Below are 18,622 nucleotides of genomic sequence, written 5' to 3' on the forward strand. Positions count from 1 at the left end.
GAAGCAGATCAGTCAAATATAAACAACAATGCGGATGGTGGAGGGAATAAACGTGGAACAGGTGTGATTCACAGCTGGATACCTGTTTGATCATTTGTCCATTGCTGCTGAAGACTGCTAGCGGTGTGCCGGTGTTGTCAGAAGCTATGTAATATTCCTCTCCACTGCTCACCTCCATGGCAAAGAGATGACCCTGATCAATAGACAGTTACAAATTCCCATTTTAGTTCAGGATCATGTTTGTGCTGATTAATCAGTCTGTACCACAAACAAACAGGATGATCTTATAATTAACCAACCACGCCCACCTGGAGGTCATAGTAGAGTGACGAGATGTCAGAGCTGGAGTGATTGAAGATGTGCGTCACCCTGGTTGGATGGTTGAGGTCAGCATAGAAGAACTGAAGGTGCTGCCCCAGGCTGTTCCTCGTGGACACCCTGCGACCGAGCCCATCATAGTGATATACAACGCTCCAGCCTCCTGGACCTCTGTTGTATGCCCGCAGGAGCTGACCTTTGGAGTTATAGTCAAAAACGTCCGTCCCACGCTGACTCAGGAAGCCGTCTTCGTCCAGGCGATATTGGACATCTCCCAGGCGCGTAATGCGATCTCTGAGGTCGTAACGCAGAGGCAAGATCCGGGCACTGTTCCCAGGATTCAGCAGGTGGAGGTTACCGTTAAGGTCGTAGCTGTAGCGCCAGGTAGACCAATCATTCACCTGGAAACAAACAATGATGTTTGTAAATCAGAGTTATGGATACTTCAGCCTCTAATGAAGACACACCGCACGGTTAGAATCCCAGCCTCTCTGCTCACCTTGACGCCACTGAGCTGCCCGTCTCCATCGTAATCATAGCGGTACTGTGTGGTGTTGGCATAGGGCCCGATCTTAAGCTCTCTCTTCACCACACGTCCCATGCTGTCATACTGGACCGTCATCCAGTACATGAGAGAACGGAAGATCTCGTACTGGACCTCCTTGATGCGACCGTGGGTGTCAAAATGCTTACTCAGTGTCATAACGGCAGTGGTGATGATTTGATTGATGTCATAGTAAATGACCCCAAACTTTCCAAAGTGTTCTATCTGTAAGGAGGAAAAAGCAAGAAAGGTAAGCTACAAATACTTGGAAAGGGCATTGCTAAAACAGGAAAGTAAACCAGAACAAATCTTCTGCACCTTTCCAGAGATCTCATCATATCGGTAGAGGTCAACAGGCAGTGGCGTCTCACTGATAACCGGCTTCATGCTGGCAATCCGGAAGCTGTTGTCATGGTAGGTGTAGTCGAACCGCGCGTTGACCATCCCCTCCTCACTGAAGCGATAGATCTGCTTGTCGATAAGCGGGCCCATTTTGCGATAGCGGATGGTGCAGGAGAAACCCCCGCTCTGCAGGTTGACCATCTTTAGCACGCCGGCTGTCTCGTCGTACCCAAAAGTGACGGCGGTGCTGTCGTAAATGATCTCCGACAGCTTTGTTAGCTTGCCGTACTTGTAGAGGACACGCCGCCCGGTGCCCAGGTAATGTACGGCCTGAGGTCTGCCGTCCTCACTGAAATCGTGGATGATGGAGGCATTGCTCTCCGGAGGGTTGTAGGTGTTGCGAATATAGCCAACGGACACGTGCGTGAACATAGTGTGGCGAGCGACACTGGGCATCGTGACAGCTGTGACTTGACCCGAGGCGTCAAACTCAAAGACGTACTGCCTCTGGCTTTGCAGGAGCAGCACCATGGACTGGAAGCAGAGCAGGGAGGTGAAATACAGATTAATATAATAGCATTATCACTGGGTGACTTGTCTCCTGTGAAATAGCACCAGGAGTAATTTGCTCTCTCCCCTGACAAATCTGAACCTTCATAACCATAAAAATGATGTATTATTTCACTCAGTCCTACAATCCAAATTACTGTACTTTCTTGCTAATGCCTTCCTCTGGATGTGACTCTGCGGATGACAGTGTTGAAGATAAATGCACTCACTTTGTCAAGATAGCTGTAGCTCCACACCTTCCCGTCTACAAAAGAGCGAGACAGGATGCGTCCCTGGGGGTCAAATTCCGTCCTCTCACTCATGCTTCCCCTCTGCAGCCCTACAAGCTGTCCAGTGGCGGAGTACGACACGTTGACTACGGCCAGGCTGCTGCTGGGCAACCACATAGCTGGCCGGCCCTGAGCGTCGTACATGATGCGCAGTGTGAACTTGCGGTGATCGTCGTAAATCTTTTCCGTACGGGTGTTGCGATCGAAATCGATGGAGAGGAGATTGCGGCCATGAGCCTAAAGAAAAGGAAGGCATTTGTCAGGTAAGTTAAGTGAACTGCACATGTGGATTTTAATAAAGCAGTGGACAGTTTAGTAAAATTGGTTACCCTCAGCTTCCTCCCAAACACAGTGATCTTGCCCTTGGTCTGCTCCTTGCGCAGTCGCCACTCAATGGAGTTGAGACCATTGTCTGTAGGCAGAGTGATGTTCCTTCGGCCGATGGTTGGACTGACAGAACCCGCCAGGATGTGCGGCTCTGTGTGGAAACTGATGCCCATCCCATTGGCGTACATCACTCTTAGGGTCCCGTTGTTACACAGCTGATAGCTGTTCCTCACCTGGTCTGTAGGGGGACACCAGCAGACACGGCATCAAAGACAAGACGAGAGGCACACAAGACTTCCAGGTTCCAACTGAATAGCCAATGTCTTTTGGGAAGCTTCCACAATGAGTGAAGTCACCCGGAAATATGGGTGTGGCGACCATAATAAGAGCTGGTAAACACTAAAGTGCTTTAGTGCTTCCTTTATGACTTCCTTAAGCACAGGCTACAGTGGACTATGAAAGGAAAGAAGATAATGCTTGAGAACAAAGTGATGACTAGACTGCTAAACTGTCAGCCTAATGCCACATCTGGAGCTGATATACAAATACTTCGAAAACTTCGAAAACAAATACTCGAAACGTTCCACTTTATTTAAATCTGCTGCTGCCTCATGTGAAGTATTTTTCACCATGAGTTTACAAAAGCGGTATATAAATAAAGCTAATTAGCCATTTTAAAATAATGTGGGAAGGTTGTTTAGTTTAGTGTTTAGTGTTGTGTGCTTATATCCTTGTTTTGGGAGCTGCTGCACTCACTGCCAACTTTTAGGATTATCATTACTTAATTTTGCTCCAGAGATGCTGAAAGCCCCAACAAAGGATGGGTTAAAGTCGATTCAGCGGAGAGAGACAGAAAGAGAAAATACGAGTGGACAGGAGGGGGAGCAACATCTCTTAAGACAACACCACCGCTGTGATAGGAAAAGATATTCTTCTTAGAAACTCCAATCTAACTAATAAAGTGGAAAGTGCTCCATCTTTGGGCAATTTCAGCTTCTACCTGGCACACTAGTGTAAGTGCAGTCTCTTTGCCTACATCTTTGCAAATTCTCCTCTGCACCTTTCCTTTGCTTCATGACGTTTTCCACTGAGGTGAATGAAAAGTGGTTTGAAAAAGAGAAAGTCTGACTATTCAACTGCAACCTAAGTTCTTGTGTTGAGATCCAAATGACAGTACCTCAATAGAAGCGTAGTACCCAAATCTTAGGGAATCGAAACCTGAAAGTATTCGATTCAGGTCAGACAGAAAAAAATTATAATCTATGAAATCAGAATAGCAATGTGAAGGTACTAATTTCATGTAGAGGATATTGGCAATAGATAGGATATGAACACTGGTGAGGAGAATACATTACGTTTTATGACCTTTCAGGGAAGGATACATAGAATCATTCACTCTGAAAATTACTGTACGTACAGTAAAAGAAGGTGAAAAGATAAAAAAAACACTGTAGGTTCCATCAGACAAGTTGTATCATTTTATCTTTGCACTGCTTTTCAACCGTACTGCATTTTCACTGTGGTCTGGGAAATGTTACATAAGCTTTCTACTGTTTGGATGAGCTGATTCTGTCAGGCAAACTGCAGCCTGTGTTGACAGATTCACGTATTTACTCTGTTTTTTACCTCACAAAATCCAAGCTTAGACCCGACGGACCAATCAGAAAAGATCCGACAGAACGGGCACTTTAGCATCTGATGGCGATGGGAAATCCGAGTCACAGAGGCTTACGTCAGTCGGAATCAGATCGTGTCCATTAAACGTTTGCGGACCTGATTTCTGACTCCTTCCCACAAACTGCGCGCTATTCTAAATAGAAAAATCCTCAGGCTAAAGAGACATCGCTCCACAATCAGCATCTCTCCAATTTATCGACTTCAACAAGAATAGAGACAGATAAGCCCGTGATTAATGCAGAGGCTAAATTTTCCCTCTGATGTCTGAAAGCAAGCTCTCCTCCCTACCCCCGACCACAATGAAGTGATTAAAAGCGAGATTAAATTGTTTTCAGCTCAGAAATATCGAGAAGATGCAGAGTTGGGAGCTTTCTTTATTTCACTTACAAAAGGTGAGGGGGTAGGGGATTGGATGGTTGTCTCTTTGAAGTCCTGCCATAAATGACAGTAATCCATAAGGCCAATTTGTAATAAAGCTCCAGGCACATTTTAACAATGCCTCAAACAGACAAGTGAAGCTTTTTCCATTGACTTGGCAGCAACAGCCTTTAGATAAATCTTCTCCGCTCTCTCTGTCTGAACAACCTCGTAATAAAACAGAAGCGAGGTAGAGGGATAGCGAGCGCGCGTGAGAGAGAGAGGGTGAAATGAGAGCTGGAGGGCCAAGGAGAATTCACTGTGCTGGAGTTAATGAAGAGAGCGAGAAAGAGCCGAAAGTGAGGGAGACGGTTAAGTGAGTATGTCAGCAGAGAGCTGTGCTCAAACCCACACAGTGCAGTGGAAACCTTAAATTACTTACAGCCGTGTGAACAACTCTTCTCTTCTACCGCAACAAAGGTGGACGACTAAACATATATGTAGACGCAACGTTTTCTAAATTTTTTTGGACCGTAACGAGTCTGGTCTGGATTCAGACGTCTGTCACACAGCACCGGTCAGTGGGGAGGTGGGGTGTCGGGAGAATTCTTCTTCTTCTTCGTCTTTGTCCCCCCACCTCTCTAAACAGACCAAATAAGCTCAGGGATCATGGGAACTGTCAGTATGTGTGTGTGCGTGTGTTTCTGTCTGTGTGTAAGGAGAGAGCTTGAGGGATGAGGAGGATTCACTCTACACGAGTTAATGAATTTTGCTGTGATGATATTCAAAAGCAGGATGATCCCAGCTGGGATTAACTATATATTGGTAATTTTACTCCTTAAGAGGGGAGCGAGAGAGGGCTGGGTGTGGGTAGGGGGAAAGAAAAATAATCTCCTGGAGCATGCACATAACTGAGTGAAAATTAGAAGACTTTCAATTAGAGCCGGCAGGCCTGAGCACATTCAGCATCAGAGGGCGGCGGTGTTTTTTTGAATGCTAAGACAAAGCAGTGCTAGAGCCTGCATGAATCTCATTAGGGCGATGATACCACATAAACAGATCTGCTTCACCGTTATCAGGATTACTTAAAAGTCTACTCAGAATGACTAATGAACGATAGTTGCTTGATTTACACTGTTCCATGTTGATAAGTTGAACCCAGGATTAGCCTGTCTTTGTGCCACATCATTTCACAAGTATTTAAAAATTCAATGCCGGATCCTTTTTCCTCCGTGTGTCCAGGTATGTGCTAAGCGTGTCCCCTACCTTGTACCACGGTGTATGAGGCTTCAACCGAGGACAGGTTGGTGATGACGGTGACATCGTCGTCTCTGCTCGAGCTCTCAATGTCGATGTTGATGGAGCGCTCGATCTCTCGGTGCAGACTTGTCACCATGCCCGTCGGGTATGTCACGTTGGTCAGTCGACCCTCGCTGTCATACCTGCGAAATGGGAGATTGCAGACTTGTTCATACTTGTGCCACCTGTGTGTTGAAAATCAAGCGCACACCCAACAGTCACAAAAAACAGTTTGGCAAGGGGGTGGGGGTGTTTGGTTGTAGATATAAAAGCTAACACTTGGGGGCAGCAGAGCACTGTGTGAAACTCAAGGAGAAAGCAGGAATCGGAGGACAGGAATTGATGGAAATGAACCCGACAGCACTCAAAGAAGACAATGCACACAGTGTCACACACTTACTGGTAAAATGTGGTCCATCCAGTCTCGTCAGCTTTGGTTGCCAGGAGGCCCGTGTTGCCACTGTAGCTCATCAGAGCCACTTCTTGGCCCAAGGCTGACACACTACGCAGCCCCCCACTGGGGTCCAGTGCAAGGGTCACCACTTGATTCTCAGGCAGCAGCACCAGTCTGAGTAGGCCGGCTCCTCCTCCTTGGCCCAGCCCATCCCGCCTCACTTTCACAGTATTGTTGCAGTTATCCACCAGCATGGCCAGCTCGCCGTCGGGGCTGTAGGTGAAGTTGAAAAGCGGCTCCCCAGTCACGAGGCTGACTGTCTGGATGTGAAGCCCCTCCCCATTGAAGACGTACAGCTCCTGCTCCCTCGGAGACGCGACTTCGTACTGCGCCGATCCCACGTACCCGACGCTCGAGAGGGCAGGGCCGGGCCGGTTCGCTCGCACGGCTCGGATGCGTATGTTGTTGAGGTCTGCAATAAAAAGAGTTCCGTCGGGGGACACGGCCAGGGAAGTTGGGGAGTTCAAGCCAGCGTCGGGGGCGTAGCCCTCGTCACCATAGAAGCAGTTGCAGTTGACGTCGTTCTTGCAGTCGCAGTCAGAGGCAGCACCGGCCAGGAGAGAGATTTCTCCATTAGTGCTCACCTAAAAATAAATAAATGAACAAATAAATAAATAAATAAATAAAAACACCCACACTTTGAACAAAGAAACAACCAGACAACCACATACCTGTCTCACTCGGTTAATCTTTTTCTCATCTGTTTCGGCGATGTACAGGATGCCGGTGTGGGACAAGGCGATGGCTGTGGCGCTCTCCAGGGCGGCATGTATAGCCAGCTTACTGAGGCTGTAGTCAATGCCCGGCACTTGGCAGTGCATAGGCCGACCTGCTATAATGCTCACCTTTAGGAAACAATGCAGAAAGTATTGATGATCCAAAAAAGTAGGATGCCAACATAAGATTCCAAAGTAGTAAGTAGTATCTTCCTAGAACTAATTAATCAGTAATTTTCCTGCAAAACTTAGAAAACTTAGAATTTGAACTTTTAACTTCTAAATTGGCTTTAGGAAGGCTAATTGGGACAAAATATTGTCAAAAGCCTATGGTGAGTGTGCACTCTAATGGGTTTGCAGCCCTGTATGTACAGACCTGGTGGTTCTCAGTGATGCGTAAAATGACGTTGTTTTCCAGGACGTACAGAGAGTTGTCCATGGGGTTCACTGCTAAGTCTGTGGGCCACTCAAGACGCACCTGACGGGCAGAAACAGAGGTTATACGATCTGTGAGACGGTATCTATACCGAAAGGGTGCCAAGGTTCAGACAAGTCTCTTATTCATTTAAGTGACTGCAGCAGTGTTCACTTTCTTCTGATCCATTCATTTATCCATTGACTCTTTAATCCCTCCCTAAATCAGTTTCTCCCTGACCTCCCGGCTGGCTCTACTCCACAGAGTCATCATAGCTCGGCACTAAGGGAGCTCTTAGATCATCATCAATCACACCATCGGCTTTTGTCTCTTTTCCCCCTTTTCTCTCCCACCTGGCTGACGTCCATGCTGGTGTCACAGCTCAGAGGCCGCACGGCGGTCAGGTCGTTAGCCCCCAGCAGAGTAGAGATGATGCCATTCTGGTCCACCTTGCGGATCATGGTGGCGTCCACGAAATACATCAGCCCGTTTTTATCCACTGCGATACCTGTCAGCGGGGGGAGATGAACACCGTGAATGACGACTCATAACTCAAACACTGCGGGGCCATACCCATAGACATTTTAAGTCAATTAAACTTCACTCTTTCAGCTGCTGAAAATGAATAGCAGCCCGGGCAGCTCAATTGCTCAATGCTTCATCGAATGAGAGGGAACACAGTGATGGAACGGGCATTGAACTGTTGAGAAATGTTAGTTTTGGGATGAGTCATCGGGATGCCGAGCTGAACTCCCCTTACAGGGCAACCGCAGACGGCGCGCAGATCATCTAGAATGGCGAGTGATCTCTTGCGCTTCTCTTCCTTCCTTGGTTTCCTCTTAATCTCTTTTTTGTTTTTTGTTTTTTGACACCCAACTTTCGACTTGTTTATACCTCTCTCCGTTTTATCCTTTATCACTGGGTTGGTGTCACCCCGTCAGTCTATCAGACAGCAGACGCTCAGAGAGGTGTGACTGTTCAAGTAAAGTGTGCCCAGAAATAACTTCTAGATGCACTGGGATAGTAAACAACAGATGGAGGATACAGCGAAGGGTGCACAGAGTAAATGATACGGAGATAAATAGGAAAAAGAGCGGAAGAGCTGGAGGAAGAGAAGAAACAGGAAAAGGGAGGAACTGACGCTTTCTGACTGCGTGACGGGTAAGAGAGAATCAGCAGTTCATTGTCTTCCCCGATCGTCCCATCTTATCTCATGAACCGTGCATACACACACACACATGCATGCACTCTTGCATGCACACAGTGTATATATTCTAACATCTGTGGAGCAACATGTACACACATGACAAGAAATGTGACAGTGTGACATCCTTGACAGTTTGGTGTCACAGTGTTCTGAGATCCAATGATCCACAAAAATAATCCCATTATAAGTTTAACATTAACCTGGTTTATAACCTCCTTCTGTCTCTGTCCTGCTTTAGTTGAGTCATAAGATGGGCGCATTATGAAAAAAAAAACTAATCAGTGAAAATGTAAGCCCCCTTAAATTACATGTCTTGTGAACTGAACTGTAGATCGCAAAGTGGAGGTCTCCTCAACAAAACTCATTTCGAAGGATGTCTTAAGAGTCTGTATCCACATTTTATACTGTAATACAAGAAAATGCAATTTGAACAATATGAAGTTAACTGTGACGTGAAATTCCCCCTAAATGGCTCACCTTTGGGGCTCATAAGTGTAGCTTCAGTGGCTTTTCCACCGTCGCCACAACGCTCATCGAAGGGCAGGCACTGCTCCCCGGTCCCCGCCACGACCTCAGCATTATCCGACAGCAGACGACCACCGGTTAATGACCGCACGCGGTAAATCCGTCGCGAGTTTGTGTCTGAGATAAACAGCGCCCCAGATACCGGATCCACAGCCATAAAGTATTTATGGGTTGGGTTATTACTGAAGCAAAAAAAGACAAAAAAACCAAAACAGGTATAATTATAAAATCAGCCTGGATTTACATTGTAAATGATACTTTGAAGCGCTTTTGCATTTATTTTTTCCTTTGCTGGCATGTTGTTGTTACGGCCCTAGCAGGGCCTCCTCCTGAAGGTGCCTGTGTGGGCATGTCCCACTACCTCTTCTGCCTGAGGTGCCACCTTTCCCTTTTGTGCAGCTGACTCTCATCAGTAATTAAAGAGATTTAAGCCCAGGGAAAGGTGAGCTCTGGGCCAGAGTGCCATTAGTGTGGTTGCAGCTAGTGAGCTGTGTGTTTGTGTGGTTGCAGCTAGTGAGCTGTGTGTTTGTGTGGTTGCAGCTAGTGAGCTGTGTGTTTGTGTGGTTGCAGCTAGTGAGCTGCTCTCTTTTTGACTTACTTTTTACTTTATTGACCAACGCTTGAGTTTTGTTTGTTTTCCTTAAATGGTGATAGCGTCTCTTTTAGTTGAGCTACCTTAATAAAACTATTTAATTGAACCCTTTTGCCTCCTTGACTCCTTTTTCTGACCCGGACACTTTTTGTTACTTCCCCCTTCATCGCCTGGACCCTTTTTGGGGAATGTAACATTGTTAATTTCTCATCCTGAGCCTCTTACCTGTGTCTGAAATCTTTGTTCCTTTAAGAAAAGAAAGGGAGACAGAAGCACAGCAAAACAAATGTTAATTCACACAGTCTGCACAGAGCAACCTACAGAGAGCAACACAAAGCTGGCAGTGGTGTGAAGAGCAACATTTAAAGATGTGTAAAAACACCCTGGGGAAATGTTATCTAGCACAGTCTATATTTCTTGCCAGTCCAAGTCTCTCACCTCACTTCTTTCATCTAACATCTTGTAAGCACTGAAAACATCCAGTCTTTATCCACAATTTTTCCTTTTCCTGGTGACTTACCTCAATATATCTGCAACATAGAGAAACCTCTAAATTCACAACTGCTTTCCTATTGATTACTATTCTATTAATTCGTAATTTACTGTCCCATAGATCTGGAGGTTTACCTCAGTTCCAGGATGCCAGTTGTGTTCATAGATGGGTAGACCCGGCGCACAAAATTGAGGTCCCCGACATACAGGCTGCCATCGATGCCCATTGCCAAAGCAACCGGAGCCAGCAGCTTGTTCCCGTCCGCGAGGCCGTTACAGCTGGGGCACGAGATGCTGCGCCTGCGGCCGTTTCCCATGATGCTCATGATTACCGGAGGCTGCTCTGTCACAAAGATGTTTTCCCCGCTGCCTTTGTGAAGGATGCCTGGGAACAACAAAAGACAAACAGATATATCAAACGCAGATAAGGGCTCAGTATTCCACAGGTAACAGTGGAATCAGCTACCCCCAATCACATCCACCCCAATGTAGAATTGGTTTCCTTTAACTTGTTGCTGAAGCCATCAAGAATGCAAAATTTAACTTGTTCAATGTTTTTTTTAAATTTAATACCTGGAAGCTTTTAGCCTCGGCTGAACTTGTGCATAGTGAGCTAATTAGCTCGTTCAAACCAAGCGGCAACCCCTAGGGTTGAAAAACGAAGCCAACATAAAAGTGCCAAAAACCCCCAAAACAAAACTACAGTTCCCTTTAATTGGTAGCTATCAGCTAATTCAACTCACTGAACTGGACTGAACACAACTGGGTTTGCGGTGACAAATATTATGTCAGCTCATGTCCAAGAAGGCGAGGTTCCAGTTTTAATGAATGAAATTCTAGTATTATTTCACATTTATCTCTGTCTATTCGAGGAAACGACACGGACTTAGTAACCGAGCTTACTGGCACTAGCTGATCCTGCGCCAACACGGCAATGGCCATAATGCTAAAATTAAGGCTTCACAATTGGAGTTCACAAACCAATAGGTGAGATCATCTATCTTTTATATACAGCTTATGGCATACCACTCAAGCGATCTCAGTTTTGGCAAAGGTGTCTCTGCCAACCACACCACCTGTCTCTGTTTTAGTAGCTGCTGCTGATTGGTCGGTGCACACTTTTAGTGGATGAGGGAGTCAAACTAGGTGAGACAACACTTCCTGTGAAAATCCTCACTGACAGGTAAAGTCTGGCAACTTCAACTAGAGGAAGCGCAGTGTGGTCTAACCCCTCTCCACCATCACCACCAAGACAATAGCACATTGAGTACTGTAAACCTGCTACACACAGGGAACGGGCTAAATATAAACTGGAAGGCAAAACAGGGGACAAACAGAAAAGGCTTTTGCATAACTATCAGTGTGTAAGTGTGTGTGTGTATACATACCACTGCGTGTGTTGAGTATGTGGTGCTTGTTGAGCGACCAGCCGCCCAGATTTGTGGGATCCAATTCGTAGCCCTGCAGGAGGGCCGTCCTCTTCTCCCAGAGGATGAGACTGGCACATGACTCATACTCATAGCCCACTGACACTACATGCAGGAAAGAGTAGAGGCAAGAGAAACGAGAGGGGTGGGGTTGGGTGGAGGGGAACGTGCAAAATAAAGGGATGAGAAAACATCAAAGAATCATTTAAGAAACAACACAGGAAGAGAGGTTGTGAAACTTCATCAAAATCCCAAGTTCATTTAAGGTGTGAAACACAGAGAAGCTAGTTAGCACCTGTACCAAAACCTGCACTCGCACCTTACTAACACTCTGGCATGCTGTTAAATCAATTAAAAAGCTTGCTAATTGGAAAGATTGCCCTTTAAACCTGGAGGCCACACTGGCTGCAACGGTAAAAACTTTGCTCGTGGAAAAATAATGCCCTGATCGTGTTCACGTCCTGACTGAGCCACGGTTAATTTGAGTAAATAAATTGAACAATTAAGGGAAATTAGTTGCGATCAGGTGTATTTTTGAAGACTACTCAGAGAGTGTTTGTGTTACGTGCTTGTTTTCGGGGTTTTTTCATGGGTGTGCTGTTGTGTTCCTGCTTGTTAAAGGGAAAAAAGTGTGTTAACACATCATCTCCCTCCTGAGTCAAAGAGAGTGCTGCTGCCATCACATTTTCAGCTTCACTACAAGCAGTAATGCAGTATACCTGTGTCTGTATCTATGCTTAGCAAAACATAACCTAATCATCAGCCACGTATGTCCTTTATATTCTCCAGGAATTGGAAAATTGCTCCTACTCAAGGGACATTTAAGATCTTTCAGCGAATGCAATTTTCCAAACAGTGTGCCCCTCCACACTGAAGCCCCAGATGTCCATTGCATCTGTGGCCTGACAGCAGTGTTTGGCTGACAGCATCTGTGAGCGACTGTGACAGCAGAATGTAATAGCACTGAGGCTCCCCTGGACTCCTGCTTGCTGCTCCAGTAGTTAACTGCTAACTCCTCCTGATGGTTAATAACCCTTCACCACAGTTACGGCTGGCTGACTGAACCAAACGCGGCTTCAATGAAAAATAGACATATGAAAAAAAAAAAGAGCCCTTCACTGGGGCCATATTGCGAAGTGGATCCAAGCTGGGTTTCTGGTGTATTATCTCCCCTTCAGGCTCACTAATTAGCCCCACTCCCTCTGTCATAACCAGTGCTGTCTTAGTGGTAAAGTGTCTAATGTATTCAGGGTGTGCAAGGCTGGGAGAAAAAAATGATCTGTGCCCGCCAGCACAGCTTTTCCTCTATCCATCCCTTCCACTTACCGACAGCTTCGGAAAGCCCGTAGACCCTTTGCCCGTATGCATCTGTCTTATCCCAGATGTAGGTATATGCCAAGTTGGGCGAGGCGTGGAACCACTTCTGGAAGAGGTGGCCCTCCACCGCGACCATCAGGTGAACCTTCAGAAGGCCCATGGACACCACTGCTGGAGTCATGGTGACCTTGAGGAGGGAGCGATAACCTTGGGTCCTGGAGCTTAGGTAGCACAGCTTTAAACTTGTGCCAGGCACCTCGATCTGCTCATGCAGCACCTGGAAGACAAAGAGAGGATGGCGGGAGAGAGGGATTAGGGAGGATTAGAGAAAGAGGGAGTAATGGGGGTCACGCTTCCACTGATGGCTGAAGGACAAGAAATGGCAAAAAAACAATGGGAGAAATAAAGGAATAGGAAAGAGGGAATAAAATGGGGGAACTATGGAAGCGGAAGGAGAAAGAGAGCTACAAAAAGATAAGCATACAGGAGAGTGGGAAGAGAGCGAGGGAACCAGAAGGAAGATTAGCCGGCAGCCAGAGGTCAGTGGTACTGCACCTGTGTCTCCGGTATGATGGGTTTCTCCCCTGGCTTGGAGCTGAAGAAGGAGGAGAGAGGGGATGCAATCACAAGTGGGTCAGGCCTGACGAAACCGCTCAGGTCACAGCCTGGGATCGTGTTCTCTTCTGTCTTAAGCACCAGAGTGTCCATAGCATAAAACTGGCTCCAGGGCAGCCACACGGTGCGCTCCTGGCTCAGGAAGGGGGCGCGCTCGAACCGAAGGGTCAGTGATGCACCACCATTAGCTATCAGGTCAAACCTGGAGAGGTTTGCGAGAAGAGGACGGGAATGAGGTATACATGGGGAGTGCCGTGGTGGATGGACAGGCCAAGTTACTTGGACCTAAACAGAGCTTAACACAGCAATTACTCCACAACAACAAAACACCTGAAATAAATATTCAGACATTATTAATTACGGTCCAAAAACCAGTACACAGACCACAACAAGGTGACAAGTTGAAGGCCAACCTAGCCATCGGTCTGCTCTGAAATATGAACAAGGCGACGTTAGAACACACGTCTCATAACAGAAGTGATTTTATTAGATGTTATCCTTTTACCCTTTGTCACTAAATTATGGGTAACAGCTGTAGGTTAATGATTAGTAGAGGAAAAGGTCACACACACACACGCACGCACACAATTGACACGTCTTATGGGAAATGGCCAGAGCTGCGTGAGGAGCTGCGAGAGCCTCTAACAACTGGAAGAAAATAACATAAAATCCGCGAGACCAAACAAGACCAGACGCAGACGTGTTCATTGAAGACCGCGTCTGGAATTCAAGGTCAATTAAACATTACAAGAAGTTTGGATATTTCTCGAAGAAAACGCTGCAAAGAAACAAATGATAAAAGGCGATTGCTTAAAGAATATGACAGAAGACAGGGAGGGGAGAAAAATGTATTTTTAATGCGTGGAGATCAGGCTGAAGAACCAGTGAATCAAATTTTGAAATAACATGTTAGAGATGTCAGCCAGACTTAAATTCAATAGAAGTTGTTGGGGGGGGAAATTGGACAGAGAAGTCAAATCAAAGCAGCCGAGAAGCTGGAATTCCTGCAGAGGAACTAAAAAGACATGTAAGATGACTTAACTAAATGTCTTTGGAAAGTGGCTATCAAAGAAGAAAAAAAAAAAAGAAATTCAAAATTGCTTAAGCAGTTAAGGCTTTGATTCAACCTTGCTTTGATCGCTACAGTGAAAAAGAAAATCACATGTGAAATCACGAAATCAAATCAAGTTTAACAGGAGGAAGAAGTAAGAAGAAGTAATTTAAACCCTACATTGCGTTATGCACTTTGTTTTTCCCTTTCTTCCTCTGCATTTGCTATAATGTACATGTGTTTTTCTTTTTATCAGTTTCACTTCAGACAAGATTCTAGTGTTACAATCCTCAGTTGTGTTGTTCTTGTTACATACATTTACTCCTCTGCTATTTGAAATCTCCTTTTCTTTCATGTATCTAATTATTTGTTCCACCAACAGCACTGCCTTCTCGTGGAATCAGTTTTCTAACCTAATCTAATCAAATCTGATTTAATAACAGAGCCTATGTGGTGAGGTAGTTTCCATATTTCAGCAAGGAGTGCTGGGTGGCTGTTGTACATACATTCCATCCTGCCGTGTCAGCGTGTATCCGTAGTGGGGATAGTTGACAAAAGACACGTTCACCCCCACCAGAGGGGTTCCATCTGTAGTCAACACCTGACCCCGAATTAGAGATGCCAAGCTGGAAGAAGACAGAGGAGACACAAGTGAGGGGAGCGAAAGTCAGCCTGTCAAACCAGTCTTCCCAAACAATCCATCATCTGATTTGATTAATCTCTCCATCTTTCAATCATCCAATTTGCCCATTCAATTATTGCCCTGCTCTTCCACCACTCATTAATTAGAAACAATCAGCTACCCCCACCATCTAGATGAGCTCGTGTCAATCACGTAAACAAACCATGACAATATAGATGGGTATGTGCGCGTATTGTTAAGTACGGGCGAGAGATTGCATTCTCGAGAACTAATAGACGCAGATTAACATTTAAACATTTCAGGGTAGCGTCGCTTTGATAAGTTATTTTCTTTGAAACGTCCGATGTCAGCATGTGTAAATATATTCGGAGGAAAATCAACACAGTGGACAGCGCTTCACAGCTCTTCTAAATCTATGGGGAATCTTGGCTTGCCAGCAATTGGCTGTGGGATTTGTTAAGGTCTTGGCTAGCTGTACGAACCACTTCAAAGTCTATTTGATATTTGTTTTTGGAAATCTAAAGATTGGAAATTTTCCACGGCTCGTATTTTTTCACTTAAATGTCAAATCTTTTAAGATTCGCCTGAAATGCAAACTTGCAGTCATGCACAGTCACCACGCAATGTTACAACACCAACGAAAGACAAAGTAAATGTAAATGATCAAAGCGTTTATCCTGCATTCCTACTTTCATTATTGGCTTGTATTGCTAGTTTGTGGGGCGTAGAACAGTATCACTGATCTGTAATGTTTCTGTGAACGTCTCTTTTGTGTCACATTCTTAAGACATGGCCTTAGTTGCTAGCGGTTGAATTTCCTGCCATACCTGGAGTTGAACGGGTTTTCCAAAGGGATGATGTGGGTGCTGTCCCGTCCCACAAGCATCTTGACGCGGTCGTAGAAGGAGCGGACTCGTGGCTGGGACATCGGGCTCTGCTGGATGACTAGCAGAGGGTCCCGGGAGCCCCGGCACAGGGGGCTGTTCTGGCAGGGACTCTGGATGCAGCAGTCTGGGTCCATGCAGTCTGTCAGTCCATCTGATAGAAGAAGAGCAATGATAAATGCTCTAAGGGACGCGAAAAAAAAAGAAGAAGCTTTGAATAATCTGTTTCTTTCACTTAGGAAAGTTTAATTTTGCCATCCACAGTCAAGACTCTTCTCAGGAGACCTTAATTTTATATTTTGTTTAATTTATTATTTTCTCCATCATCCTTTATTTCTTTGAAGAAGCAGATTTTGCTAATTGAATTCTTAAGGCACTATACGCCCCCCCACCCAAACTCACCTCCTTCGTTGTCCTTGTTGTCGGCACAGGAGGTCTCCATGGCAACACTGCAACCAGGACCCCTCCACCCCGTCTGACATTCACAATGCCAACTCTGCTGGCCCATGGTGCACTGGCCGTTACCGTTACACAAGTTAGGACAGCCATCTGTGAGAAGAGGACAGGAGAGGAGAGAGGGAGGGGGGGAGGGAGAGAAACAGGGTGATGTTTGTTTTATCATTAATGATGCACAGATGAAAACACACACACACACGCACGCACAAACACACGCACGCACACATATGCTCATATGGTAATGATAGATCAATGAGTCACACTCAGTGTGGTTACCAAATAATGGTAGCATACTGCCAGTGCTGATTGTTCAGGAATCAATTCCAATCAGGAGGTCAGTTTCCATGCACACCTTTCCATCTTTATGTCTCTGCACCTGAGGGATGCCTCCTAGTGTGTGTATATGTGTGTGTGTGGACTGAGGTGGATAGATCACTTTATTCACTTACTGGATGGAGCCCAACCCGATCATCTCTCTCTCTTTCTCGGGTGCAGTTTCACTCTCTCTCTCTTACTTATGATTCAGTGTAGGTAATGGGATTCTGATGGCCTGAGAGTAATGCTTTCTCATGAGAGAATGAGATTATGCTTGACAGAGTGTGTGCGTGCATGCGTGTGTCTGTGTGGTGGCAGTCTATGAACTAATAAACCTTCGCTTCGGCGTATGCAAAAAACCCTTACCAGAATCTACGACCCTGGAGCCAAGTAAGTTCTGTAACTAGCATAGCAAGGGCACCCTCAACTCAGGAGTGATTTTAAGGCAAGGCAGAGCGGATGTTTTGAGGTGCTCTGGATAAGGGAATTTGCAATTATAGAGGAAAGTGCAATTTTCTCACTTTAATATTATCTGGTAACTTTTGGAGGCTTATATCATATATACATATTTATATATGCTATGTATATGTGTATGCTTTATACATGCCATATTTCTCTATGTGAGCTGTAAACTGCAGCCAGTTATCTTAACATAAAGACTGGAAGCAGGGAAACAGCTAACTTGGCACTTATGTTATAATATCCATCAATCAGTTCTGCTAAAACTGCACAAAATAACATGTTATATGCTAAAAGTGGAGTGCGAAAACTTGCATTTTGTCATTTTACAGGAAGGTATGTGTGATATTTCTTGCCAGGCAGCAGAGACTTCCTGGAGTGTCGTGACTGCGTGTTGGCCAGGAATCCAGGAGAAAATCCAGAAAGTTATAGGGCACAAACAAGCCTTATGCATAACCCTGTGTAATAAGCTGTTTTGAATTCAATTCATTTATTTATTTTTTTGTATAGTGCCAAATTACAACAATCATCTCAAAGTGCTTTATATTGTACGGCAAAAACCCTATGATAAGACGACCCCGACAATCAGATGACCCCCTATGAGCAAGCACTTGGTGACAGTGGGAAGGAAAAACTCCCTTTTAACAGGAATAAGCCTCCAGCAGAACCAGGCTCGGGGGGGGGGGGGGGGGGGGCATCTGCTGCGACTGGTTAGGGGTGAGGGGAGGAAGACAGGTCAAAGACAAACTGTGGACCAGAGTGAGACAGTTTTGCACATTGTACAGCGAAGCTAGCTTTTTCCTGGCTTGATGCTAATCTTAGCCAAATGGCTGGTGGTTCGTGATGAACAGATAGGCCTGAGACTACATAAATTTTCCACAAAATGTTCATTTCTTCCTTTTAACTGACTCCCATATTAAGACAATTTCACCAAATTGGGACCATTTAATATCTCCTAAATGCCACGAAATCAAAACTTTTCTTTAAAAATCCCTAGATTCCATTTGATAATTTGCACCCATGCTGAGACAACGTACCCCATCAATGCCATTTAAAGGGGAAAAAAAGCCTTTAACTCCTGGCTTCCCTTACAACTTTCCCATATTTTTCAAAATCCCACCTCTCTAACGCAAAACTGTCTGTTTGCCACATTATAATCTATCAAGGAGGGAAGGGGTGGGAAAAAAAAGGCATGATGACACACAATGACAATGTTTTCTCCAGCAGCACAAAGAGCCCCAAACAAACTTGTCACAGTGATTTCCTCTTAAACAAATGAGGGAGCGGGATGCGACACTCTTAAGTCTACCCACGGGAGACAAAGGCAAAGAAAACGGTTGACTGATAAAAC

General features: G+C 45.4%; 1 protein-coding gene across 15 annotated transcripts in view; it reads right to left on the reverse strand.

Moving 5' to 3' along the window:
• Positions 1 to 18,622, reverse strand: part of tenm2a (teneurin transmembrane protein 2a) — a 232,015-nt gene that overhangs the window by 11,674 nt on the left and 201,719 nt on the right. For all 15 annotated transcript variants that reach the window (XM_085131688.1, XM_085131696.1, XM_085131673.1 and 12 more), the window contains 20 exons: positions 16,444 to 16,590; positions 15,985 to 16,195; positions 15,021 to 15,140; positions 13,404 to 13,665; positions 12,858 to 13,125; positions 11,493 to 11,636; positions 10,240 to 10,489; positions 9,838 to 9,858; positions 8,973 to 9,202; positions 7,642 to 7,796; positions 7,250 to 7,351; positions 6,829 to 7,002; positions 6,104 to 6,741; positions 5,671 to 5,846; positions 2,373 to 2,608; positions 1,984 to 2,280; positions 1,181 to 1,738; positions 818 to 1,087; positions 309 to 719; positions 83 to 193 (listed from right to left, as the gene is read on the reverse strand). In XM_085131688.1, the coding sequence (XP_084987814.1) occupies positions 83 to 193; positions 309 to 719; positions 818 to 1,087; positions 1,181 to 1,738; positions 1,984 to 2,280; positions 2,373 to 2,608; positions 5,671 to 5,846; positions 6,104 to 6,741; positions 6,829 to 7,002; positions 7,250 to 7,351; positions 7,642 to 7,796; positions 8,973 to 9,202; positions 9,838 to 9,858; positions 10,240 to 10,489; positions 11,493 to 11,636; positions 12,858 to 13,125; positions 13,404 to 13,665; positions 15,021 to 15,140; positions 15,985 to 16,195; positions 16,444 to 16,590 (4,781 nt within the window). The remainder of the gene's footprint in view (positions 1 to 82; positions 194 to 308; positions 720 to 817; positions 1,088 to 1,180; positions 1,739 to 1,983; positions 2,281 to 2,372; positions 2,609 to 5,670; positions 5,847 to 6,103; positions 6,742 to 6,828; positions 7,003 to 7,249; positions 7,352 to 7,641; positions 7,797 to 8,972; positions 9,203 to 9,837; positions 9,859 to 10,239; positions 10,490 to 11,492; positions 11,637 to 12,857; positions 13,126 to 13,403; positions 13,666 to 15,020; positions 15,141 to 15,984; positions 16,196 to 16,443; positions 16,591 to 18,622) is intronic.

The sequence above is a fragment of the Neolamprologus multifasciatus genome, chromosome 2 (genome assembly GCF_963576455.1).
Source record: "Neolamprologus multifasciatus chromosome 2, fNeoMul1.2, whole genome shotgun sequence".
NCBI classification, from domain to species: domain Eukaryota; kingdom Metazoa; phylum Chordata; class Actinopteri; order Cichliformes; family Cichlidae; genus Neolamprologus; species Neolamprologus multifasciatus.